This window comes from Impatiens glandulifera, chromosome 7, assembly GCF_907164915.1.
Source record: "Impatiens glandulifera chromosome 7, dImpGla2.1, whole genome shotgun sequence".
NCBI classification, from domain to species: domain Eukaryota; kingdom Viridiplantae; phylum Streptophyta; class Magnoliopsida; order Ericales; family Balsaminaceae; genus Impatiens; species Impatiens glandulifera.
In genome coordinates this window covers 35360493-35379523 of record NC_061868.1, presented here as the reverse complement: position 1 = coordinate 35379523, position 19031 = coordinate 35360493, and the positions used below count along the sequence as shown (strand labels likewise).

At 31.3% G+C, this 19031-nt stretch overlaps 2 protein-coding genes across 3 annotated transcripts; one reads left to right on the top strand and one right to left on the bottom strand.

Moving 5' to 3' along the window:
• The first annotated feature begins 5233 nt into the window (after window positions 1-5233).
• Window positions 5234-8755, top strand: LOC124945720 (probable UDP-3-O-acyl-N-acetylglucosamine deacetylase 1, mitochondrial). Of its 2 annotated transcripts, none has more exons than XM_047486203.1 (7): window positions 5234-5336; window positions 5414-5722; window positions 6071-6277; window positions 6486-6587; window positions 7597-7657; window positions 7725-7885; window positions 8164-8755. In XM_047486203.1, exons 1-7 carry the CDS (start codon window positions 5286-5288, stop codon window positions 8221-8223), a joined length of 951 nt encoding a protein of 316 aa, XP_047342159.1. In that variant the 5' UTR covers window positions 5234-5285; the 3' UTR covers window positions 8224-8755. The 2 variants fall into 2 exon arrangements, with proteins under 2 accessions (XP_047342159.1, XP_047342160.1); XM_047486204.1 differs by having other exon boundaries at window positions 7597-7661; window positions 7741-7885; window positions 8164-8750.
• Window positions 8756-12877: 4122 nt separating this feature from the next.
• Window positions 12878-15516, bottom strand: LOC124945449 (E3 ubiquitin protein ligase RIE1-like). Its single transcript, XM_047485894.1, has 5 exons — window positions 14884-15516; window positions 13894-14013; window positions 13652-13784; window positions 13424-13549; window positions 12878-13308 (listed from the first exon to the last, which is right to left on the bottom strand). The coding sequence occupies exons 1-5, from the start codon at window positions 15363-15365 to the stop codon at window positions 13147-13149; spliced, it is 1023 nt and encodes a 340-aa protein (XP_047341850.1). The 5' UTR covers window positions 15366-15516; the 3' UTR covers window positions 12878-13146.
• Window positions 15517-19031: the final 3515 nt, after the last annotated feature.

The window sequence follows — 19031 nt, the reverse complement described above, 5'->3', positions numbered from 1 at the left end:
AAAAAACTATAATAGTATATTTGGAGATAGACAACAGGAATCGACCAATGGAAAATAATTTTGATGTTTTTCCCGACAATTGGCTATTTGAGACAGTGGCTGATGTGTCATCAATATTGGATGAACATGTTGCTCCTCACACAAGGTTGCTTGAATCTATTGCTGCTTGTGATTTGCAGCATTTGATTACTTAATTTGGAGTTGTTTATACTTTTGTTAACAATACTGAATATTATGGTTTATCATCATTATTTATGTAATACTGAATATTCTTCTATTTATGGTTTGTTGATTTATTACAATACACCTTAGTTATTAGTTATTACCTGTGTTGGCTTTCTTGTAATTTAGGTGAGTTAATCGATTTGATGATACACCATACTACATCATTACTCACGTATATTGTGTAGAATGCGTGAATGTAGTATCATAACTTATGCTTATTAAGAACAATCCAACACACGCATATTGTGTATCATCACGCATATTGGCTTTCTTGGTTTACAACATAACTCAAGTTACAAGGAACAATGTTGTTATTCACGCATTTAATCTAAAACGCGTTAATCAACTTACACATTTTAGATAAAATACGTGAATGGCATTTCTCGTCTTTCAATTTACGAGAAATGTCATTCACGCATTTTCATCTAAAACGCGTTAATTAACTCAATTTAAAATGAAAATGCCATTCATATTAAATGAAAATGCGTGAATGGTATTTCCTCGTCTTTCATCGTATATATAATTTTTTTTCCCTAATTTAAAAGAAAACCACGATTCACAAATTTCCTTTTCTCTTCTCTCGCTTTCCCCACTCCGACTCGACTCTCAAACCGTACTCCCCTGAAGAACACGACCATGAGCAGCAGCAGCTGACGACTACGATGACACCACGAGACCTCTCCGTTTGAATTCGTGACCCACTACTCTTCGTTCTCAAAATGGGTATGTTTATTTTATGTTTTTTAGTGATTATGAACACTAGGTTAGTTATATTATAGTTTAGCTAGGTTGTATTCGAATGAATGTGAATCAATACTATGTTGTTATTATAGTATTAAGGTTTAGAGTTTGCTGGCATAGTGTAGCTCACTCACACGTATTTCACTCACGCGTATTGTTTCTCACTCACGCAAAATACTCATTGAGGAGGAGTTTACTAGTATGTTTCATGGAGATACAATGTGCCAAGAATTGTCCACAAGTTTGCTTCAATGGACCTATTGGATAGGGGGCTCCTATCCCATTAGATTCATTGAAGCAAACTTATGGAAAAGTTACTGCATTGGATTTCCTGAAACTCTACCAGCAAACTCCTCCTCGGTTATGGTAATGTTATTGAACTGTTATTGAACTGTTTTCAATTCTTGTAATGTTGTTGAACTGTTTTCAATTGCAGCTCAAGTACCTGTACTTCTTTATTTTGATGGAGAGTGGAAAACTACGGATGATCTTACTCATTTTTCTTCAAAGTCAAACAGCGGTATGATTATTCCCCAAAATTCTACTTATGCCCAATTAGTTGATCTAATTTATTCTGCTACCGATGTTGACAAATCTAGATATGATTTATTGCTTCAAGCCAAGTATAATGCTCCTGACATGATTGCCAAATTTTCTTATATAACTGATATAAAAAAGATATGAATGTGGAGTTCTTTTTACATGAAGCAGTTTCAGTCCACAGTCGCACTCCATTGTGTGTATCCTTAGTAGAGAAGTCACTACCAACTCAAGAAAGTGTAGCGGTTCCAGAAATTGATGACCCTGACGTCTTCCCGAAGCAGCGTGAGGTTTTCTTTGAAAATGACATTGAAGATGAACATTTGCGTCTGAATATGGGGGATGATGATGATGATGATGATTGAGTTCCTATTACCCAACCTAGTAGTTCTGATTGGGTTCCTAGTATCAATCCAAGCAGTGCTTGGGTTCCTAGTACACAACCAAACAATGTTGTTGTTCGTACCCAACCAAGCTGCAGTGAATGAGTTGCTAGTAACATACCAAGTAGTGAAAATCCTATACATGAGGCAGTAACTAGTGAAATCGGATTGGAAGTCAGTTCATTGTTTGAGAATAAAAAAGAACTTCAACTGTGGTTACATAAATATGCGATGACTAATTATTTTGAATTCAAAGTGGTGAAGTCAAAAAAAGAACTTTAGTGTGTGAAATTTTGGATAAGAATTGCAAGTGGAGATTGTGTGCTGTTAGAGTAAATTCCTCGGAAATGTTTGAGATTCATAAATTTGTAAAAGATCATACATGTTCAATTGTGACGAGGCAAGAGAATCAAAGGCAAGCACCAGCATGAGTTTTTGGGGAATGCATGAAGAGCAAGTACATGGACCATCACCATGACCACATGCCCAAGAAAATAATGGAAGACATACAGACAACTTATGGAATAAAGTTGTCTTATAATAAGGCTTGGAGGTCCAGAGAAAATGCCTTAATGGCGGTGCGAGGAACTGTAGAAGAATCCTATGGTAAATTGCCATCATACCTGTACATGTTGGAGAAAAACAATCCGGGTACCATAACAGACATCCAGACGGATGAGCACGATCATTTCAGGTATATGTTCATGTCCCTAGGCTGCTCAATTAGGGGTTTCAAAAACTGTTGTCGTCCAGTATTGTGCGTCGATGCCAGTTTTCTTAAACACGAGGTTGGAGGTCAGCTATTGGTGGCGATAGCATTAGATGCGAATGAACAACTTTATCTTGTTGCATTCGGCGTTGTTGATTCAGAGAATAACAACTCCTGGACTTATTTCATGCAAAAACTTAGAGATGCAATTGGATTAGTTGAAGATCTCGTCTTCGTATCCGATAGACACTCAAGCATCGCCAATGACTTGTGTGTTGTTTTTCCAGAAGCTGACCACGATGCGTGCACATATCACATCAAGATGAATATTATGGCCAAATTCAAAACTGATCACTGCCACGCCGAGTTTGGTTTGGCTTCTCAAGCATACACAATCTTGAAGTTTAATTAGCATTTTAACAAGATCAATGCTAAGAACCCTTGTATTGCCATGTATTTGGCATATATTGAGTTTGAGAGATGGAGTCGTGCCTTTTTTCCTAGTAAACGATACAATCAAATGACAAGCAATTACGCTGAGAGCTTCAATAGTCAAAGTGGGGAAGCTAGAAAGTATCACATATCAATCTTAGCTGATTATTTAAGATTCACATTACAAGATTGGTTTAATATTAGAGGGCAGTGTAAAGATTAGAGGCGGTGCTCTTCCTCCTGGATTTGTACTGTATTTTGCGCTTGAAGCATCGTTTTAGTGACAAGTTTGGGGACAAACGTTTAGATAACCTCATAGGTCCACACTTGAAAGGTTAGTGCGAACCCATATACATTATAAGAAACATTGACATCTTTGTCTTTGTTCTTCTTCCCCATGGCTTTCTTCTTCTTCTCCAGATATAGCAATCTGTAGCGATCAAGGTCCTTGTTGAAACCTTTTATGGTTGCTCTAAATGACACCTATCCCCATGGAAAATTGAGGAAAGTGTCAATGTCCTCCACCATGTTGAGGAGTGTGATATTTATGATCCTCTTTGGGTCAAGGGCGAAGAGATATTGGATAACCAGGTATACCAGCCCCAATTTTAAAGCATCTTCCTTATCAGAGCAGGAATCGAACACTGAATAAAGGTCTTCTATTTGAACAGCTTGATTTCTTTTGAAATATTTGGCAACCAAAGGTGGGCATTCTTCATTGAAAATGGTTTTCTCCGCAGGGAATTTCCCAAAATTGAGGCATGTGACCAATGCATACTCCTTCATCCCGAAGGATAACTCCTCTCCATTCACGAGGAACTTCATCTCCATAGAATTTGAGTTGCACTTCCTGAGGAGCATTTGGTGTATTATAGTGCCTGAGAACCGTAGTAACGGGTATCCTTCGAATAAGAATCTGAATTGGGTTTGCTCTACCCTTTCAATTATATTCATTGAAGCAAACTTGGTGGCAATTTTTTCGATATTGGTTTTCCATGAGACCCTCCCAGCAAACTCAGGAATTATGGTGGACTCCATCTACAAAATAAGGACTCCAGCATACACTAAAATGTAATTTCTCGTGAAAGAATACACGAAAATGCCATTTGTCGTGAATGAATAAACAACCATCAGAATCAGATTATGACAACTAATCAGAACTAATCCAAATGAGAACATGTTTCATTCAAAAAAGACACAACAACAATAGCTCGAAACTTGTTTCATTCCTGTGTTTTTGGTTTTAGGGTTCAAGAATACACGAAAATGCATTTCTCGTGAAAGAATAAACGAGAAATGCATGCATGCAGAATAAGGACACTGATATAATACTCGTCATATACCCTAAATACATATACACACATATACACACATAAACGACTATAAGATGAAACCCTAAAAACTAAATACATCAATATCCATCAATATAAATGGAAGAATATAACATTATAGATTAAACCAAACCCTAAACCCTAAACCTAAACCTTAAGCCTTAAACTCACCTGAATATATTGAAGAGACGGACGAACGGACGAACGGACGAAGTTGGAATGGATGATGTTGAACGAGGTTGATCGACGATGTTGAACGAAGTTGGAATGGACGGTTGTAAAGACGGAGTTTTGGAAGTCGGGGTGGGAGAAAGTCGATAGATATTCAAACGGAGAGGTCATGGTCTTCGTCATCGTCAGATGCTGCTCGTGGTCGTCGTCGTGGTATTCTGGGGAGTGGGGTTTGAGAGTCGAGTCGGAGTGGGGAAAGGGGTTTGAGAGTCGAGTCGGGGTGGGATGGTGAAAGTGAGAGAAGAGAAAATGATATTCGTGAATCATTTTGTTTAAAATTAGAACAGAAAAAATTATATATATACTTTGAAAGACGAGGAATGTTATTCACGCATTTCATCTAAAATGCGTGAGTTGATTAACGTGTTTTGAATAAAATGCGTGAATGACATTTACCGTAAATGGAAAGTCGATAAATGTCATTCACACATTTTCATCTAAAACGCGTTAATCAACTCACGCATTTTAGAAGAAAATGCGTGAATGACATTCCTCGTCAATGAGCGTAAAATTAGGCGCCCGAGGGGTAATTCTGACTTTTCGCAAGGCAAAATGGCCCTTTTTGCTAACATTAAAAGACGCGGCCCTTTTTTAGAATTACACCTATTATGGAGGGCATTTCATCATATTTCCCTTAATGACACCAACCTTTTTTTTTCTCTCTCTCAGGCCTGAATAGTTGACGACGTCAACATGTCCCTTGCCGGCGCCGTCAAGGCTTCGGCTCTCGTCTCATGGAAATCGGTTCTCTCTCTCTCCTTTTCGGCCTTTTCTTCCTTTACTCTTTGATCTCAAGCTCACGAATTTTGTTCCGGTTGCAGACGGGTAGTCTTCAGAATACCATAGCTAGCTGTATAAAGAGAACTGGCAAAGCCTTACATTCCGGGGAGTTTACAACGGTCAAAATATCGCCGGAAGTTGCAGGGAAAGGTAGATATTTCGAGTTCCGATCGACATTGATTCCGGCGTCAATCAACTACGTTCAAGAGAGTGCGCTTTGTACTACGCTTCGTAAGGACGGTCTAGCTGTTCGAACTGTTGAGCATTTGCTTTCAGCATTGGAGGCAATGGGTGTCGATAACTGCAAAATCTTGATAGAAGGATTGGATAACGATGATCAATCGATTGAGGTAGGTCTCTAACTTCAATCGTGTTCAATCAGTGGCCATTTTTTTATGTAATCACAGTTGGGTTCTATAGATTTCTATGGAACAAGTGTTTGTATGTTTAAAATTAGGTTAATTCGAATTGCTGAGACTGGCAAAGGAGGATTATCACTTGAAATTTGCGTATTTGACTTTATACGCTAAGGGTTTCTTTCATCTGTGTTTAACAGTGCTTGCACAATTGATGAGAACTGAATTCATGAGTTCTGTTGCTTTCATGACACTTGTGTAGAGTTATTTTTTGTGTTTAGAAATCACAAATAGGTTAAAAACTAGTTCTCATAAGTGTTTTGCATGAATAAACTGATACAGGTTCCTATTTTTGATGGATCGTCAAAGGAATGGGTGGATGCAATAGAACAAGTTGGGTTGAAAACAGCCAGTGATCTTAATGGCAATGATCGTGAGAAAATGGCTCCATTTATTAATGCACCAATTCATGTGTGTAAAGGTGATTCATTTGTTGCTGCATTCCCATCATCTGATGTTCGCATCACTTATGGAATTGATTTTCCACAGGTATCTCTTTGTGTTGCTTTTGCTGACTATTCGAATTTAAGTACATATTTTGTTAGCTCTTTACATTTGATCTGTTAATTACTGAAGAAGTGACAGATTATTGGGAACATGCTAACTTTGTTTAACCAAACATAACATATTGAGCCTATTTGGGATTTGGGTATCATATTATTTTTTGAATCAGGATCCACATTTTTCATTGATGTAGGTTCCTGCTATTGGTTGTCAATGGTTTTCCACTTCTTTAATGGACAGATCATTCTATTCTAAAGAAATATCTTCATCAAGAACGTTTTGCGTATATGAAGAGGTATCTTCTGAAAAACTATCTAATCTTCTTTCTTTCAAACTTTATTTAACTGGTGAATAGTTGGATCATTTAAGTAGTGCTAAACCGTCCTGAGTCTTTCAATTCCTTCTTTTACTAGTGAATCAGTATGTGTTGATTTTTTTGAAAGGTTGAGATTTTCGTTATTATATACAAAGCCTATTTGGAAATTGGTATTTTGTCACAATCTTTGTCACATTCATATGATTTGAATATCACTAATAAAGTTAAAATTGAAATTGATTTTTTATTTGGTGTAAGATTTTTCTGTTGGATCATGATCTAGATTGCATTGTGATTTTTGTTACATGGTATATAAATTATTTGATAGATCATGATCCTAATTATAGTGTGATTCTCTTGCTTCATTTGGTATATAGATTTTTTAGATTATTGTAAATTTTCCGAATGATGATCTACATGAAAAAAGTGTATAACAAACAACTCAATAAACCTTGAATCTGATTTCCCTCAAATGGGATTATCATGATCACTTATATATCTCCTGATTTATTCTAATATACATATATTGGAAATAAAACTAGAGATACAATTAAACCTAGATTGACATTTTCTACAGAATGCATTATAACAAAAAACATTTTTGAGACTATATATGCTCAACCCAAGTTGCATTAAAAAAAAGATTTAAACCATCAATTGAATTGTTACTTCGGAGTATAACCAGTCCGGGTTGAACATTGAATTTATTGGCTCCATTTGTAATCTCTTTTTGTTTTTGCATGTGGATCCAGATATATAGACTAATGTGTTTGCCGTTTGGAAACTAAACTTATTGGTTGTTTCTCATCTGGATGTAGATACAAAAACGAAAATTATAAGTGTTTCCAAATGGATTAATATCTATCACGACTCCATGTATAAACCAATTACTAATTTAGTTGAATAATTGTATCTACGAAATAATAAACTCTTTTTTGTTATATTTGTCTATCTTTATTCTGACATTTTTTATTGGAAAATATTGCAGGTTCAGCGCATGAAAGATGCAGGATTAATTAAAGGTGGATCTGCAGAAAATGCAATTATCTGTAGGTAATTAAGATACACAATTAATATAAGAGAGTGCCTTTATGCATACATCATAATTTTCTTTAGTATTTTTACTCCTTAGTGCTAGTAGAGGTTGGTTGAATGGTGAATTGCGGTTCCCTGATGAGCCATGTCGTCATAAGATCTTAGACATTATTGGTGACCTTTCCCTCCTTGCTAGTTCTGGTAATCAAGGGTTTCCATTGGCACACATCGTGGCTTACAAGGTAATTTCTTATACATTTAATGTTCCAATTCATTAACAGAAACTTTTTTTTTCAAATATCTTGATCTTGTTACTTTTTCTTTTAATATAAAGTTTGTTTACTAATAGGAATGCTAATAATACCCAAACGTAGATGATTAAACAACTCATCCATAAGACCATAATAATTTGAAATTGGTTGTAAGTAACTAGAGGTGCATCCATACACAGACTTAGAGAAGTTTTTCAACTATTTGAACTTGAAATGGTGACTTATAAAATGTATTATATGATATTCAGGCTGGACATTCACTGCATGCCAGTTTTGCTCGGGAACTAATGAAAAGGAGAGCTCCATAGAACCAGCTGTGATTGAATGCTTCTGAACCATTTTAGGTTGTAAACAGAGAGCATTGCAATTCATTCTGCATGAAGAACTGTAAGTTGCTCCCTTAACAATATTCGAAGTCACTCTTAACTATACTCAAAATTCTTTCAGTTTTAATACAAATTCACTGGGATAGATAGTCCAGTCCATACAGTTTGCGACAGTTTTGGACTTGCAAGAACAGAACTGTAGTGGAATTAGTGGAATTTGGTACATAAACTTCTTTTGCACATGCTGGTTGCACTTATTTTATAACAAAACATGGCTTACATCATGAAGTTTATGCCGAAAAAGGAATTGATGGCTTTGAATATCAGCAAACCTATAGAGGAGAATTTGGGAATAAAACTATACATTGGTAGGTATCAAGAGTGATGGATATTAATCCATTTGGAAATACCCACTCAAAACCTAATCAGGGTATTTAAATTCATGCTTAGCTGGGTTCTTTTTGAATTTTGAAATGATTTATTGGTGCCATAATTTTTTACCGTTTTCTTTAGTTAAATTTGTGCCGACGATAGTGTGACTTTGTCTTACTTGGGTGAGATTATTTAAAAAAGAATTATGGGTGGTGATTTTGAGTAGATGAGATTTTATTTAAAAAAAAAATTAAAAAAATTAATATATAATAATAAAATAAATTATTATTTTTAAATAGAAAATATTTTATTATTTTTGTTAATAAATTGAGTAATCAAGCTTTTGATTGGGGCGGTGAATATTGACAACTCTTATCATTTTGTTACCGAGAACTAGGAATACCTTTCATTTGCTTTTGAGAGTCTTTAATAAAGCAAGCAGTAATATCCCAAAAAAGTTCATTTACATGGCGGGCTCTAAGCTACACCCTTCTCTACAATAAAAGTCACTTCGAAAAAGATGAAGAGTCGCCACGAACTGTTGGCATCTAATTTCCTCATCAGAACATCCCAACATTGGGTATGGCTGGGTTGGTTCATGCCCTTCGTTAGGATTGGAGAATTGCTGTGATTTTTCTTGATGGATTGATGATAAAGTAGATGAAATGATGTTTTGTTTATATTTGAATTTGTAAAATCTTGACTGAACAAGATCAAGTGTATATTGTAATTTGTTACTGTTAAAAAAAAACATTAGGCTGTAAAAAAATATAATTTTGCCTTTTCCATAATCAACAAGATTTCGACATTAAGTTTAGGATGACAATGTCACTAGTAAATCCGATGCATGTTTACCTCTTAGGATGGTAATGATACCGTAAGTCTGATATATGAGGGTATTTACCCGATGGGGTCGGGAATGGGTAGCAATAATTGGGTTTGGACGCGGGAGATTAATGGGTATTAAAAAGCCAAACCTTCCGGGGATGGGTTTGGGAACGGATAATATTCTACACGCGACCGGTAAATTCTTTATTATGGTAAAGGGAATAAGGATTTACAAGTTGCTTAAATGAAAGACATGCTGAAAGAAAGATCAAGAAGATGTCTTCCTCGGAAGTGTGCAATGTAAAAATGCTCATTTTGTGGTTGGATACTAATCATTATATAAACTAAATTATTAGAGAACCTAAAAATGTCAACTTCATTTATTAATAAAGATTCAAAGTGTATTTTACTATTTATTAATGAATTCATATCAAACACACAATTATAAAAATTATATATATATATATATATATAATTTATAACATAATCTTCACTTACTCCTCTTTATTTACTTTTGACATTATTACCAACATAATATTATTCTATATATATGCTAATTTTAGTAGTGTAATTTGTGTATGAGATGGTTCATTACTAGGTTTCTTGACAGGCCAACAAGTCCTAGAATTTTCTAGATTTTTTAGGGAAAATTCCTTGCTTACTTACCAAGGATTAAAGTATTATTGTTAGAAAGCTTGAGCTTGCAAGAACTTTATCTCTTCAAAGGAAGACTCATGACTCAAGAAAAATAAAGTGAACCCTTTTGTGTGATATGTGTCATTCCCAAGTGAAAACTGTGAAACATATTTTATTGTAATTGCTTGGGTGGTGATCAAGGTTTTGTTGGAGATGGATATTGTGTTTGATATATGAAGGAATAATGCAAGGAAATTGTAAATATTTATGATGGTTTATTCCATTTATTAGAAAAGTTCACACCTACACCATTTTTAAAAAAAATATATATTATTATTATGTCAAATAATATCTACATTGGGTTAAAAAATTATTATCTACTCAACTTTCTATATTGTGTAATTGGACATGAAAAATATTTTTTCAACTTGCTTCACAAATCTCAGTGAGTTATGTTTAGAACATCATAAAATTAAGATTCATTTTTTATTACATCATAACTATTAAATTACTTATTTCATTAACTAAAATATTTTTATATTTTCATAAAATTTAAATTTTAAATAAAAAATATTATAATAATTTAAAAATTAAAAATTTTAATATTTTAATATTTTAATATTTTAATATTTTTTTAATCAAACAAGATTTATTAGACAAAAGAAAAACTCAAATAACAATGAACAAGCTAAAATAATAATTATTTCATTAATAGCTTAATTTTTTTAGTATTTTTTTTAGAAGGTGGGTTTCGTTTTTTCTTTAGGGTGTGACTAATTCCCGTAAGTTAATCACTTAGCTTTAAACACACTTAATCAATTAATTCAGTCGTCTAACGGGCTCAAATTCAGGACTTTAGAAGATACGATCATTCTGGTAGTATTATACAACTCTCAGCAATATCATGTTACTCTATTATTAGAGAGGTTTAACTGTTTGAATAATTTGTGTTGTTTGCTTCCTAAAATGAAATATTTTTTTTACATTACTTCAAATAAATTCAGTTCCTTTTACCAAGATATATGTCAGTCAATTTAAAAATATTATACCAAGAGTATGAGTATAATGTTAGTCATATTTATAAATTAAATATGTAAGATGAAATTACTTTTCATTAAGGAAGAAATATTGGAATGGTGACATATAAATAAAAATAGGTCAACTCTACTACTAAAGTAGCTCAGTTCTAAGAGTTAACTTAAAAGACCAAAATGTCATTTATTCAATTACATCTGGAAGTGTTTTGATTTTAAGTGAGAGTCATGATTGTGGGGTGTCATGTTAATTCTCTTTTGATTCCTCCCAAAAAATAGGTTATCATAGAATTTATTTTCTCACTTCCAATCCAAGGTCTCTTGGAATTCAATTATCACTAAATGGAATGTAAATTGTCTAGATGGAAAAGTAAAATAATCTTCAAAGGGGGTCGGTTAATCCTCATTAAGAATGTGTTGTCATCTATGTTCACATATATGATGTTGTTATTAATTCTCTCCAATTGTGTGACGGTAAAAATGGAGAGAATACTGTAAAAATTTATATGAGGATCTTTTAACTCATCGTTTTGTTATTTAATTAATTATGATAAAGTTAAATGGTTTAAAGATCAATGTGATCCAGATATTCGATATCTTATTTTTTTTAATAAGTCTTTCTATCAAATGGTGTAGTAGATTTGTAATTTACTCGAATAGTCTTTGGACATCGATAATCATATATAAGTATAATAATGATTGGTCTGGTTGATTTACCAAAATGTCTAATTATCCAGCGGGGTATAATAATAGGAGGAGAATATATTCTATGTGGAAAAAAATTCGTAAGCAATCTAGATTCATTGTGAGGAATAATTCTTCGATTAGATTTTGGGACAAAATTTGGTGTAGTATTAAAAATCTAGTTATGACGTATAATGAGATTACTTACATTGTTTTGTAGAAATGACACAGTTAAGGACATGTTTGATCGTCGATCTAGTGGTTTCACTAAGCGAATTAGAAAGAGATAGAGATTAAACATTATGGAGACTTCGTCCCATAATAGAGTTACTTTTGGTAGGAAACAAACAAGTGTCACCGTCTGAACAAAACATTATGCGTTCGTAATATATGAATAGTTTTTATGTGAGGCATTCTTACAAGTTCTCTAAGATGATTCCATATAATTTTTGAAAAAAAAAATTGGAGTCAAAGATTTCATTCAAGATCTCGTTATTTGGATCAATCGTTATTCATGGTAAAATTATAATAGATTATATGTGCATGAAAAATTTGTATTATGGCTAGTCATTGTCGTAAGTGTCACTGAGAGGAATCGATAACTTACTTACTTTTGCATTGTCAATGGTGACTAGTATTTGGAGTCTTTTGTGGAATATTATTATGATTAATTGGGTGATGCGAGTTTTTGAGTAATTGTTGGAAAGTTTGGATTGATACGACGATATAACAAACTTACATAGTTGGATTACCATCCCAATTATTTTTTAGTGGACTATCTGGTTGGAGAGAAATTGTCGAACTTTCAATGATCGTAGTTGTCCGATACGTTTTCTAAGATTCGTTCAGAAAATTAGTATAGTCTATCAAAGAAGTTAATTGTCTTTCTCAAGAATTTACAAGCTCGATAACTAATTAAGTAATAATTTTTCTTATTTTTTATGTCATGTTTTATTGTTGTGCTTAAACGATTTTTTAAATTTTTTAATATATATGAACTTTAAAATAGAAATTTTATTTTATCAGTATCTAATGAGAATGTATCAATCATTTGATTCATGAAAGATATGGAAATTGGAAACTAGTATTCCTTCAATCTGTTTTACAAATCATAAATCTCAATATGGTATGTTTCGAGCAGTCCTCTTTACCAACAAACTTTGTGTAGTACTCTTATTTTCCCTATTTACTTTCAATTAAAATGCATATATGAGTGGTTAAACAAAAACATTAACAAAACACCCTCTTTACTTTTAATTAAAATGCATATATGAGTGGTTAAACAAAAACAAAAACAAAAACAAAAACAAAATTCGATAGAGATGATCAGTTTTGCAGTTTTTTTTTTTCTTCAAACTCGATCGTCTCCTTTGAGAATATTGAACTTGCAAAGGGGACACGTGGCATTCATCTTGAGCCATTTCACAATACATGTAACGTGAAAATGGTGGCCACAAGGAAGACCATGGAGCTCTATTCCATCCTCATATGAGCTTATACATATGCAACATTTCTGCAAAATTATATTTGATCAAAACAATAATAATCATCATTCATTTTTGTATATTTTGTAAATAACCCTAGATGATCAAAATGAATCTGCATTCAACAAACAAGCCACAACTTACAGCATCTTCGGGCAAAAGTACCCGCTCATTGACCAATCCAATTCCTGTCTCTGTTGGAACCATTCTACCTGATATTTGATATATGTACTTGGGAAGGATACTAATATCTCCATCTGAAGCACCTTTCTGCTCATACACATAATATACATAACCAAAACAAGAAAAAAGACCAAGACCTCCAACAACAACAACAACAATAGTCACAATTTAAGGTTTCAATAATCTCACCTGTCCAGAAACAGCATACAGAATTGCAATGATGCAAGGCAAGCAGCAACAGAGGGTAATCCCAACCAAACAAGCCAAAACAACGGACAAAAGAGCAAACAAGAAGTCGAATGCTAAAAACACAAAAGCCAACCTGTAAAACATTTCACATCACAAATCATGTAAAACTCTACAAATTACACATATCCAAACGTAGCCTTGCAGTTATCTTTACTGGGTAATTAGAGCAAATGGGGACAAACCAGTATAGATAAGGAGAGCTCTGCAGAAGACCCTCACCCTCAGTTACAAACAACAAGAATCCAGCTAACCACCAGATACATGACACAATTGTATTCACAGCTTCGCATCGTTTAGTTACACTGAAATCCAGAATATAAACAGCAAGTCATATACAAATGGAATATGTATAGTATAATCTGAAGTACCCAATCATTAAGAGCTTGTTTGATGTATGCTATTTTTTCTAAAAATAAATCCATTTTTAAAGGAAATTAACCGTCATTTGGTTGATGGTATCAATGATTTGATAATGATGTGATGAGATAAAGGATCCCTTCATCAAACAAGGCCCTAATCACTTAGTGTATCAACATAGTTAGTTAACTAAAAAACTTTTAGTATTCTCCTAGGGCATGATAACCTTAATTACATGAAGAAACAAGTATGATTTTAGATTATGCAGACATCACAACAGATATCTGAAAATTCTGAGATATTGTTTACTACTTTCTACATCAGATTTTGTTGAGGATCCTTATATTTAAGAAAATATAAACAGATCTAACAGTCAGTCAACCGAAGAAGGAGAAGCTTGTTCATGGAATTGTCTAATATAGTAAGCTTTAAGAAAAAACCGGAGAAATTGCATGTTTTTATTTCCACAAACACAAACAGAGTTCATGTATGAGACACAATTTGTTACGACTTTTATGGAAACATTCTCATGCAATCGTAGCTTCACAATGCAGCATGCTGTCAAATCTTTCTCTAGCAAAGCGAATAAAGATCGACAATCTAGATAAATTCATACTGTCAAACAATTAAAAGACATTTTAACATCAGTTTAAACAACTACAGAAGCATTCAATAAGAACAAAACTGAAATTCAAGACAGTTTTTTTTCGCAGTTATAGGTTAAAAGTAATCAAGTTGAAAACCCTAAATAAACAATAAGACAGTGTAATAAGCTAGGATCAAACTATATCCAAGAGAAGAAACAATGATCTCACCTAGGTTGGATTGAAATTTCATATCTACTGTCGTTCTCATGGATAAAATTTCCATCGATATGAGTAACCGTCTGTGTACCATCTTCATCCCTAACAATCCTCGTGTTTCTCCTCCTATATTCCAACCAGACAAGAACAACATGCACAAGACACTGCAGCGCGTAAACGCAAATCCAAACCCTAATTGGCACGTTTGGCCGATCCTCTGTCGTGCATATCAACATCACGATGGACGCAGACACACACGCTAAGTTCCATAATATGTCCAGAGCGACCACCGGCTTCAAGTAGCCCCAATCAGCCCGTCGCTCCTCCAGCTCCCGAGCCGCCGACTCTCTTACCAGATCAGAGAGATTTCTGCGCCCCAATCCGCGGCCAAAAAGAAGCGCAAGCGTCGACTGCTGCTGCGGCGTCCCTGCATCGCTTCTTTGCTGCGGCCGGAGCAAAGGAGTAGTGGAATCTTCCTCAATTGTATCCGCCATTGGAATTTGATAAAGAGATATATGATTAAGAATTAGAAAGTGAGAAAGATAAACGTGCGCCAATCATTACCAGTACTCTGCTCAACAGCTTGGTAACTGAAGAAGTGAGTTCTAGAGAGAGAGAGAATCTAGAAAAATAAGGTTTAACGAATTCAGTCACAAATGCTTCATCTTCATCAAACGTTGTTTTTCTGTTACTTCCATCCGAGGTTCGTATGCCGCTGTTTTTGTTTGATAAAACTGAAATATAAATTTAATATATTAAATAAAAAATTATTAAAATAAATATTAATATATTTTTTAAATGTTATATTAAATTATAATAACTTGACGTAGTATATACAATATATATATAGAGAAATGATTAGGTGAGGGAATTTGGTGAGGGAATCACGTGGCATAATCTTATTCGCTGAAAAATCAAATAATTTCTCTCTTTCCTCCCACTTTTACATTTTCCAACAAATGAACCTCACCAAATTCCCTTACTAAATTCCCTCACTCTATCACTCCTCATATATATATATATATATATATATATATATATATATATATATATATTTATTTATTTTTATTTTATAATTAGTTTATATATAATTATATTTTTATTTTATAATATTTCAAAATAGTTTTTTAAATAATCAAATAAATTGTGATAAAAAAAGAAAAGAAAGTTTATTTTATTTATAATGAGAAAAATAATATATAGCAGTAATTTTATTAAATTTAAAAATAATATAAATATTTAATAAAATAAATATTTTTTTAACTTAAATATTAAATTATAATTTGTTAATATTTATATATATATATATATATATATATATATATATATATAAATAAATAAGAGATATTGATTATATATAAATAATGTGACTAACCAGAGATAATAATATATATATATATATATATATATATATATATTTTTTATAATTAGTTTATATATAATTATATTTTTATTTTAGATATTTGAAAATAATTTTTTAAAAATAATCAGATTAATTATGATAAAAAATATATTTTACTTATAATGAGAAAAATATGGAAAAATAATACGACTTAATATATGGTACTAATTCTCTCTTTTTATATTTGAAAATATTTGAAAATATTTTTTAAAAAATAATCAGGTGAATTATTATAAAAAAAATAAGAAAAAAGTTATACTCTTGTAAAAAAAAATTAAAAAAATAATATTGTATAATACTATTTTTCTGTTTTATATTTTATAATGTTTGAACTAAAATGTCACTATTCCTTCTCTCTTTTATTCCAGAATATATATATATATATATATATATATATATATATATATATAATATAATATGTTTTAAAATAATTCTTTAAAATATTTAAAATAATAGTATGAATTATGATAAGAGAAATGATTAGGTGAGGGAATGATTTGGCATAATTTTATTCGTTAAAAAAATCAAATAATTTCTCTCTTTTCTCTCTTTCCTCCCACTTTTACATTTTCCAACCAATGAATGTGATGCGAAGTCATTCCTCACCAAATTCTCTCTATTATGATAAATAATAAAAAGAAGAAAAATTATAATTGTAATGAGAAAAAATATAGGAAAATAATAGAATTTATTATATATATCAGTAATTTTATTAAATTTAGAAGGATAAAGTGGTCTTTTGTTAATATTATTTTAAAGTAGCGTGTGTAGTTTTTTTTTTTTTTTTTTAATAAGTTTCATATTTGAGTTTATTATTTTTAACATGTATTCCGAAAATATGAAATAAACTTAATTTACCACATTTTAGTTGATTAAGACTTTTTCATAAACAAATATATGTCTAATTTCTTATTCTAACTTAATAATTTCATTTTTCTTAATTAATTTATCACAAATAAATTAACAATTTATTTTTTCAATTTGTAATATATTTTAACACATTATAAAATTTACCTTCAAATTATATTCAACAATTTTGAACATGTATAACTCGAAAAAATAATTAATTAAAAAAAAACATCAAAATTAATGACCATATATAATGGTATTAAGTTATTTGAAAATTAAATACAAAATTTGATAATTTTTTTAGTCACCTAGACAAATTTTAACCAACTAAAATGTATAAATCTCAAAAATAATACTCAATTTTAAAAAATATGTTCGAAATATTTCTAAATATCATTTAATTTTAAAACGTGATAAATTAATTAAAAAACGTAATAATATGTTTAAATAAAATAACATGCATGTTTTGTCTATTTGAAGAAAAAAAAATCTTAAATTACTAAAATTTTAATAGTTTAAAAAACACCACAATTCGAAAATAAATAACAATTTAACCTATTTTAAATATAAATAGAATCATCAATTATTAAATTAATCTAATGTTATATTATTTTATTAATACAATTGTTACTAATATCATTGTTTATTTAAGTACAATATTATTTAGAGATGTCAATGGGTACCGCGGGTAGTAAAGTATCCATTTTTGTACCCAAATTTTATTTTACTATCCGACCCCGAATTCGACATGTATTTCTATATATTCACATTTTCGATTTGTCGGCTATCCAATTCCCAACAGGTACCCATTACCCGATTAAAATATAAATTTTATATTTTATTAAAATGAATTTACAAAAAAATATTAAAGAATAACTAAACAATAAATAAATTTGAATTAGTAATATTGAATTATAAAAAAAAAATAAAACATTATTTATCAACAGATATGTTATAGAGGTTGAAGAACCTAACAATTTTATTATTACTATAATTGAAAAAGAAAATAAAGAGTAAATGTTGACAAATATTAAGAAGAGATGAAAATGAAGGGGTGCTAGAGAGAAATAATTTTGTATAGTTGAAGATGAATATGTGAAAATAAAAGAGTGATTAAAAATAAATAAATTTTTTATAATAAAAAAATAAGTGTGGAAAATAGTGAAGTGTGAGTAAGAGTGAAGTATGTATAAGAATAAAATTAATTATTTAATTATTATAAAGAAGATAATGATAAGGATGTGAAAGATCATATTAATACTTAGCAAAAATTAAATATATATATATATATATATATATTAATATAGTCGCGTATCGGGCATCCGGTTCGGGTTAATTTCACACATTCTCCATTTCCGACCCGTACCCGATCAGATACCTTACTCTCTCCACATACCCGATCCCGAACCCGATTTAAAATATTCGAATCCGATCATCGGATACTCACAAGTATCGAGAATACGAGTACCCTTTTTCATCTTTCATCTATAGTATTATTTGATATTTATCATTTCATATCATTATACTTCACTGTTTTTGTGTATACTTAATTGTTTTGTGTATAATGTTTACTTAATTATTATTTTATTTGTTTGTATTGGTGAAATTAACTAATCCAATTATTCATGCATAAAATAATTATAGATTTCCAAAATAATATTCAATATAAAGTTCATTTTTACAATAATTATTATAATTTTTACAGGTCATCTTAAATTGAAACTAAACTCTTTTTAACTCTTGTTATTTCAGCTATATAATGGATTTTTTTAAATAGTTCATTTAATAAAATAAAATTTGTTTAAGTAGACAAAATCATACCATAAAAAAGAGAGTAAAAAAAACAATAAAAAATAAAAAAATATGAATACAATTAATTGACTAACAAAAATAAATAACAAAAGTAAAC

Bases quoted from the DNA above. Each gene is read 5' to 3' on its own strand.
- LOC124945720 (XM_047486203.1), top strand. From the start codon at position 5,286: ATGTCCCTTGCCGGCGCCGTCAAGGCTTCGGCTCTCGTCTCATGGAAA. The intron at 6,278-6,485 runs GTATCTCTTTGT...TCATTGATGTAG, and splicing joins ATGGAATTGATTTTCCACAG to GTTCCTGCTATTGGTTGTCA. The intron at 7,658-7,724 runs GTAGGTAATTAA...AATTTTCTTTAG, and splicing joins TGCAGAAAATGCAATTATCT to TATTTTTACTCCTTAGTGCT.
- LOC124945449 (XM_047485894.1), bottom strand. From the start codon at position 15,365: ATGGCGGATACAATTGAGGAAGATTCCACTACTCCTTTGCTCCGGCCG. The intron at 13,785-13,893 runs GTTTGTCCCCAT...AATGTTTTACAG, and splicing joins AGCTCTCCTTATCTATACTG to GTTGGCTTTTGTGTTTTTAG. The intron at 13,309-13,423 runs GTAAGTTGTGGC...ATAATTTTGCAG, and splicing joins TACTTTTGCCCGAAGATGCT to AAATGTTGCATATGTATAAG.